This window comes from Alligator sinensis, unplaced genomic scaffold (assembly GCF_000455745.1).
Source record: "Alligator sinensis unplaced genomic scaffold, ASM45574v1 scaffold250_1, whole genome shotgun sequence".
NCBI lineage: Eukaryota > Metazoa > Chordata > Crocodylia > Alligatoridae > Alligator > Alligator sinensis.
Window position 1 is genome coordinate 1,101,966 of NW_005841888.1, and position 7,432 is coordinate 1,109,397.

Here is a 7,432-nt window from a genome sequence, read left to right on the forward strand (position 1 = left end):
GGGGCCGCGAGGACGCTGGGCGGGCGGGAGGGAGCCGGGCCCCGCGGCCGCCCCCTCCGCGGGGAGCCCCGCTCGCCCCGCGCCTTCAACAGGTCCGGGCGGGATGGGGGCACTCTCCGTGCGGTGTCAAAACCCCCTGGACCTGGACGTGGACGTGGACGTGTCACCCTGAAGGGCAGGGACCAGGCGGGGGGGCCGAGGTTGGGCTCCTTTGAACTCCCAAGTTTTGCCCTTGGTTAATGAAGCCTCTTTGTCTGCCGCTCCTGGCGGGGGGGGCTGTGGGGGCAGGGCGCTGCCTCCTGGCCCGGGCTGAGCATCCCTCGGGGTCCCTTCCCCCGGCTGGGGTGCTGGCAGGGTCAGGGGCTGTGGGGAGAGGGAGGGTCCTCCGGGCATCCCCTGAGGAGAAACAATGATTTCACCAGCTTTTAAGTAGTCTGAAAATCCAGGCAAGATAATGCCCATGAAAATAATCTTTAAAAGACACAACCAATGTAGTAATGGTCAAAGCAGTGGCTGATGCTGAAGGGCTCTTTCTTCTCAATTCAGTCTCATTCCTGGTTAGCCTTGGAGTGGTAAAATTGAGCTGTATTGTGAAGAAAGATGCGTTTCGTTGTGGTTGAGCCAGGGCAGACGGTATTCCAGGTACGGCTGCCAGCAAAAAAACCCAGAATATATTGCATTGTGATGGCCTGAAACAAACTTTACTGTCCCTTTACAAATTCCAGAAAGTGGTGACATAAAACAGATTTTAAGCTGTAGTCATGCAATTTGACACTGAAAATGGGTAGCGGAAAGCACACTTGAAACGTAGAGAACGAGCATGAATGCATAGCGCTGTGATCAGACTTCAGATGCTTCTTGAGATGCTGGTAAAAATCACATCTCGGTTAAGCAGTAGATTTAACAGCAGTTTGCAAGGTGGTTTTCTAGCAAAGGTTAACTTGTTCAGGGTCCTCTAGAACTCTTAGAATAGTGACTGTTTTCATTAAATTAACGCTCTCTAAATATTGGTGTTTGTTCCAAAAAGGGTTTTCTGACATTAATTGTTGCAAGAATTGATAAGCTAATAGTAACATCTGCTGTTAGCTTACAGGCCCATAACTGTAGGGAGTTAGTAGGAGGCTTTAGAAAAGCAGCAGTTTCATGAGTTCCACGATGACTCACTCTGCCTACTAACTGCAACGTGGCTGATCTAAAAAAAAATACATATGTGCTCTGTATTTTTATAATTGAAGGGATAGGGTAGGGTTTAGCACGTTGTATAATAGCTTCCTCTAGATAACTCTTTAGTCTTGTGTTTTTCCTTTTGTGTTACTACGTGATCATTAAACCATCAGCATAAACTTATATTAAGTTGCATCTTGCAGTCTAACTAGGAATTCTGAAACGGCAAATAGCTGATATAACACTTGGCATTTTTAGCGAAAGCTATATGTAATACTTAAGAGTAGTGGCTCTCTTTGTTTCTTATTGCTACTGAAAAATACAATTTCCCTTGCAGAAATGTTGTTAGTCTTTAAAAGTGGTGTCAGTTGTGTAGATGTCAGCTCAGCAGTACTGACAGTTTCAAGGAAGGTGGCTTTCCTGTAGCTCACTTCTTGGCTGCACAGAATTTTTTCAGAGATGACTTTTATGTAAAATAGAATTGTACAAAGATTGTCATTTTCTAATTAATTGATGCTTTTCTGTTTGGGGAGAGTGGAGTTATAAGATCCCTACTTAAGTAATTACCTTGGACGGTACTGTACATTCATTGCAAATAGTCCAGCAGTAAATAGTAGAGCCCAAGAATGATCTCCACATGTGCTAAGTATGGTAAAATCTGGCCTTTACTCCTCCACAGCATGCTGTGTTTTGGTATATTTAACATACAGAGTCATCTTTAGTATGTCTGTTCTGTTCTTGAATAATTGTACAAGAGATGCACTGAATATTTATGCTGAAAAAAGAATAGCAACAGGTTGCTTTTCTTGTCATTGTCACTAGTTCCATACATCCTTCTTTATGTGGAATTTTGAGAGAGTTCTGTTGGACTAAGTGCTCAAAATGTAGGTTTGCAGTGTGATAGCAATGGGTGTCTAAGTGTCTTTTGACAAGTCTAAAAGATTATAAAATCTTAAATTTTATGAGAAATAAAATGTAAAAGGCAGGACTGAAAAAGTAAACTGAAGGTTTAAAGAACCAGTCCTGATGCTTCATTTGAGGTTATTTGGGAGTTGAAAAGAGTGAAGTTCCAGATAATTTGTTGCCCTTTCACTTTACTGAGACATATACTAACTCTAAGGAAGGGTGGGTTTACTTATTTTGTTTTTTCCTCTCCTTCATTTCTTATGATCCTTTGAACCATTCCAGTCTTAATAGCAAATGCAAGGATTTAACTTGTAGTTGAAAAAATGAATGTTGTTAGTTGTCTTGCTGGCCACTAGAGGAGGCACTAGTCTGCAACTTCCTTTTCACTTAAAATACAACAGTTAACTGGTGACTGTTCTCACTTTGCACCAAACTGAGAATATGGAAGAAAGTCTTGAGATGATGGTGGGAAGATGAGCAAATCTTGCTTCCTTACTCTTTTTCCCAGGGACTTGCTAGATATCTTCCTCTTCAGTGAAACCTACTGAAATACAGGTACTTGATAGAACATAAATCTTCTTGTACCTTGTATGTGGGCTGTTATGTTGCTGTGCATAAAAAACTTGACATTTTAGCTGGGGGACAAGAGACCCTATAAGAATACTCGGGTATTTTTATATTACCTGAACATATAAAAACGGGCTTCTTAAGGTGATTCTTCAGCACCTGCCTTTATGCCTTGTTTTCATGAAAGACTTGATGGACACTGAATTACAGCTGCAAAACTGAATCTTCATAGTAGTTGTAAAAATATTTAAAGGAAAGTAAATCCGTAGTGGATTGGATTGGCTTGCAGGCAGAACTTTAAATCAATTTTTCTAAGACTGAGTCAGTTATTCCCTGACAAGCCAAAGCTGTCTATGTAGGTGACTAGATATACATGCATTAGCAGTAAGGTATGTACTGTAAAATAATATTTAGCCTGGGGACAGGACAGCGTTCTCTAAGCTGAAACCTTGATTGACTCAATTCACTAAGATGTTTCTTGAGAGTTAAGACGCCTCGAAGAGCTTGACGGTCCTTGTTTCACCCTGGGCTAAGTAACACTAGAATGTAACTTTGGCTTCTTATGTAGAAAAGATGATACATCATCATAATGCAAAGGATCATTGTGGTAGGGTCAAATTCTATTATAACTGGAAAATGAGCTTAAAGGTAGAGCAATAAATGTTTAAAGTATTGTGACCTCTGGTAGCTAGTATATACAAGTAAATTTAAGAGGTTTAAAGTTGTAACTAGTGCTCAAATCATTTTCCATTCAGTTGGTAATTAGTTTTGTGCATATGTTTAGTTCACAAGAGATTGAGATTGATACAGTTCATTTAAGCAATACACTAAAAGAAGAAAGGAATATTAACTTATACTGTACAATAAAATCCTCACTCAGAGGATCAGCTTGCTGGTCTCTTAAAACTCATCGGTGCATAAATATTCACTAATGCATTCAGTTCAGTAATGGTGGCATTCTTAATGATCATCTCAGATAAGCATATGCATGTTAGTGAATTTTTAGTTATCTGTGACCTGTATTTGTAATGAACACAGCAGGCATCTTCAAATTATTAACCTTAGTACCTTCTTATAATGTATAGCAAAGTAAGTTGATTACACTCTCCAATCTTAGGCCATTAAAAAAAAAACTTGTTAATGTTTCTATTCATATTGTTTTAACAAGCTAAAAGGCCAGTGTTTAAAGTTGTGGTAATCGGATTATTAACAACCTGTCTGTTTTGCTATGCTAATATGTTAGCTAATGTTTGGAGACCAGTTTTGTTTGGTCTTATGATTTCTTTGGTGTAGTATTAACACACTGGTGTTGTTACACACTTGAGCAACTATAACTTTAAGATAATGAAGCTTGTTGGAGGAACTTTTGTTATTTTTAAGTTAATATCAAGGCTGGCAACATGGAGCCAGTATGTAGTCATCTTTTAAATAAAAGTTACATGCTGCATGTATTGTATTGAAGTGAACTAACTTATATTCATTTTACAGAGGCAGCAGTTGGGTTGCCCTTCTTTGGGATACCAAGAGTTTAAAACAAAACAGAAGAAAAAAATTACTTCTGGCCTTAATGATTACACCGTTACTGCAGAGAGTGGCAAAGTGCACCAAGAAAGTTACTATGTTCCCTTCCCCCCCACCTCAAACAGGGATTGAATTCATGATAGCGGAACATAATACTGATCTGAAAACTAGTGAGTCTTAGAGGTGCCAGAAGTGTTAGTGAAGGGCTTGTTGATAACCTGGTTTGTGATGTGATCTGTGCTGTGTGTTCTTTTCCTTCTGGTATCTAGAATGAATATGTGATTTAATCCTTGAAGTAGTATTGGATACTTTCTGATGCCTCCCAAAACAAAGGTTTTTCTTCAGGGCTTTTGCAACAGGAGATTTGGGGAAGGGAGAATATGAAAAGTGAAACCCATCAATCAATGTGAAATCATATTCATACAAAATGATAAGGATTTGGATTTTTCTAGATAGCCACCTGATAGGTCATACAGGCTTACCAGTTCTTGGAACAATTGTCCTGTTACCTCTCTATCAGTGACAAAGCAAATAGAAATTTCCCATGCTGTAAAGACCCAGTTTATTCTGGGTTGAAAGTATAGAAACAGAAGTATGTTATCCAATAATCGCATGTTTTAAAAATGCCAGTCGTGCACTGGAGTTCAGAAAGTGGAGAAGGCCTTCATCCTTGCGGCACCAGAGGCAGTCTTAGAGACAAGGTGCACCGTGGAGGGGGGAGAATGGCCACGCAAAAATGAGCTTACCTGCTTGCTGTTAACTGGAACTAGGCTGCTTCTATCTGTTGCCCACAATCGTTCTGTATGCAGATGTCCGTAAGTTTACTTTATAGCCATATATTATGTGGAAAACACTTTGTGAAGAACATCTTTCTCATTGAGGATTATGTACATATGTTTGCTGTTTCAGAGGATGCCTTTTTGTATATAAAAAAGCAGGGTGTTTTTCTGCTTGACTTTGGGGTGCCTAAATGGTTTCCTTTTGCCTAGTCTAGAAAAATTGCACTCAACCATAAAAATAATAAAATATATATTATAGTATAACGACAGGGAATTTTTCAAAACTTTACAAATGAGCAGTGGAATATTATAATGAAAATGGTTGCTGTTGATCTTGCTACAATGGAAGGTGGTCTTCCTAGAAAATTGTCAAAATATGTGCTACATTTGTTTTTTTCTTTATCCAGATCTAATTGCTATCTTTGACTTTATTGCTGCTAGCATGATATATTATTAAAAACATAGGAAAGTAATTGAGAAGTAGATTGGTGGCTGAAGTCAGTGTTAATCTTTCCAGAGTACACAGAGGACATGTTAATTCTAGTTATTAAAATATGGTTGTTTTCCCTTTTTGAAATTAGACAGTGAAAGACGGTTACTTGTGGGATGCAGCTTGTCTGAAGCAGACTTGAAAGGATTTCTGGGTAATATTGGAAATTTTCTGTTTTCTCTCTTTTCAGGTTGTCACGGACTAAAATGGATGGTAGCTTTGATTGTGATTGTGGTGAGCTGGAGCCACCTGATCATTAACAGAAGGCATCTTTTGTAAATCAAGAGCTGCCAGTTTCCCGTTTAACTAGACTGTAAACAAAGGAGAAAAAAAAGGAAGAAAAAATAGTGCTTACCAGCACCAGAGAATGACGCTGCTCAGGACCAGTCCAACACTGAATGTATCTGCACTGTGAGGAGGAGGATGTTAATAGAAGCCTATTACGTGCATATTTATTCATATTTTTGTTAAATGTTAACCAGTTTAGCACAGTAGAGCTAAGTGCATAGTATGTCATTTCATTCCGTTTGAGTTTCTTGTGAGTATTTTCTTTAATGTCTGCAGAGATGCTGCACCTTTCTTGAACTATGAATGCTGCAATCTTTCTATCTTATGCTCAGTTTGAGTTACAGAGCTGCTGAGCTCTATATTAAAGGGGACACAACAGGCCTGGTTGGCTGATAATGCAATGAGAGTGTCAAGAAACCATCTTGCAGTTAAAGCCGAGGTTTTCTTTTCCCTTTCTGTAAGATCTTTCCTTCAATACCAGTGGAAGTGTCTCTGCGTGTTTACAGAAGCTTGATAGTTTAAGAGGAAAAATCGTAAAAATTTCGAAATGGCAGAAAAGTTTGAAAGTCTCATGAACATTCATGGTTTTGATCTGGGCTCACGGTATGTGGACTTGAAAGCACTGGGCTGTGGTGGAAATGGCTTAGTTTTTTCTGCTGTCGATGTTGACTGTGACAAAAGAGTGGCTATCAAGAAAATTGTCCTTACAGATCCCCAGAGTGTTAAACATGCTCTACGTGAGATCAAAATTATTAGAAGACTTGACCATGATAACATTGTGAAACTATTTGAAATTCTTGGTCCCAATGGAAGCCAGTTAACAGATGATGTGGGCTCCCTTACAGAATTGAACTGTGTTTACATTGTCCAAGAGTACATGGAGACAGATCTGGCTAATCTGCTAGAGCAGGGCCCTTTACTGGAAGAGCATGCCAGGCTTTTCATGTACCAGCTGCTACGTGGGCTTAAGTATATTCACTCTGCAAACGTTCTGCACAGAGATCTCAAACCAGCTAATCTTTTCATTAATACTGAAGACTTGGTGCTGAAGATTGGTGATTTTGGTCTTGCACGGATCATGGATCCTCATTATTCCCACAAGGTATGCAGAGAATAGTGATCTCCATATAACCTAGCCATCTTGGTTTGGGCTTCTTTCCTTGTATTGAATAAGCTACAACTATCATCTGTTGTCTAGGAATTTAAGTGATACTCACCACCAGAATGCTTTAGACCAGGGTTGTCAAACTCATCTGGCCCTGTGAGATGCATGTGGGTTGCTGGATTAGTCTGAAGACCAGATTGGAACTGATCCCCTGTGTTGTGTGTAGCACCTGTGGTGGAGCTTGCAGGCTGTGCACCACAGGCAGCACATGCCTACCCTGCTCTGGCATTTGCTTTGCACACAGTGCATAGGACCATAGACCAAACTCCTGTGCTGTCCACAGCATGAGCCCTGGGCCTGGCACGTGCTGCCTGCAGCGTGAGGGGTTGACACGGGGCATTTGCTGCGTTCAGTGCGCACTGGACTTGCCCTGTCCACTGGTTCTGGTACAGCCCAACTTCGTCAGGCATGGACACCACATTCACAGTGCATCCTGGATTGACCTTTTGTGCCACATGCCATGGCCAGCGCATTCCCCATGCGGTATGTGGGTTCAGTCTAGAGACCCATGGGCCAGATCCAGCTCATGGGCTGTACGTTTGACATTCCTGC

At 40.5% G+C, this 7,432-nt stretch overlaps 1 protein-coding gene across 5 annotated transcripts in view; it reads left to right on the forward strand.

The window, feature by feature from the left end:
• Window positions 1–7,432, forward strand: part of MAPK6 (mitogen-activated protein kinase 6) — a 48,305-nt gene that overhangs the window by 26,209 nt on the left and 14,664 nt on the right. For 4 of the 5 annotated variants that reach the window (XM_025197026.1, XM_025197027.1, XM_006017945.3 and 1 more), the window contains exon 2: window positions 5,618–6,817. In XM_025197026.1, the coding sequence (XP_025052811.1) occupies window positions 6,263–6,817 (555 nt within the window). In that variant the 5' untranslated portion in view covers window positions 5,618–6,262. Of the gene's footprint in view, window positions 1–2,275; window positions 2,626–5,617; window positions 6,818–7,432 lie in introns of those variants that run through there. The other variant, XM_025197025.1, reaches the window with a different exon arrangement.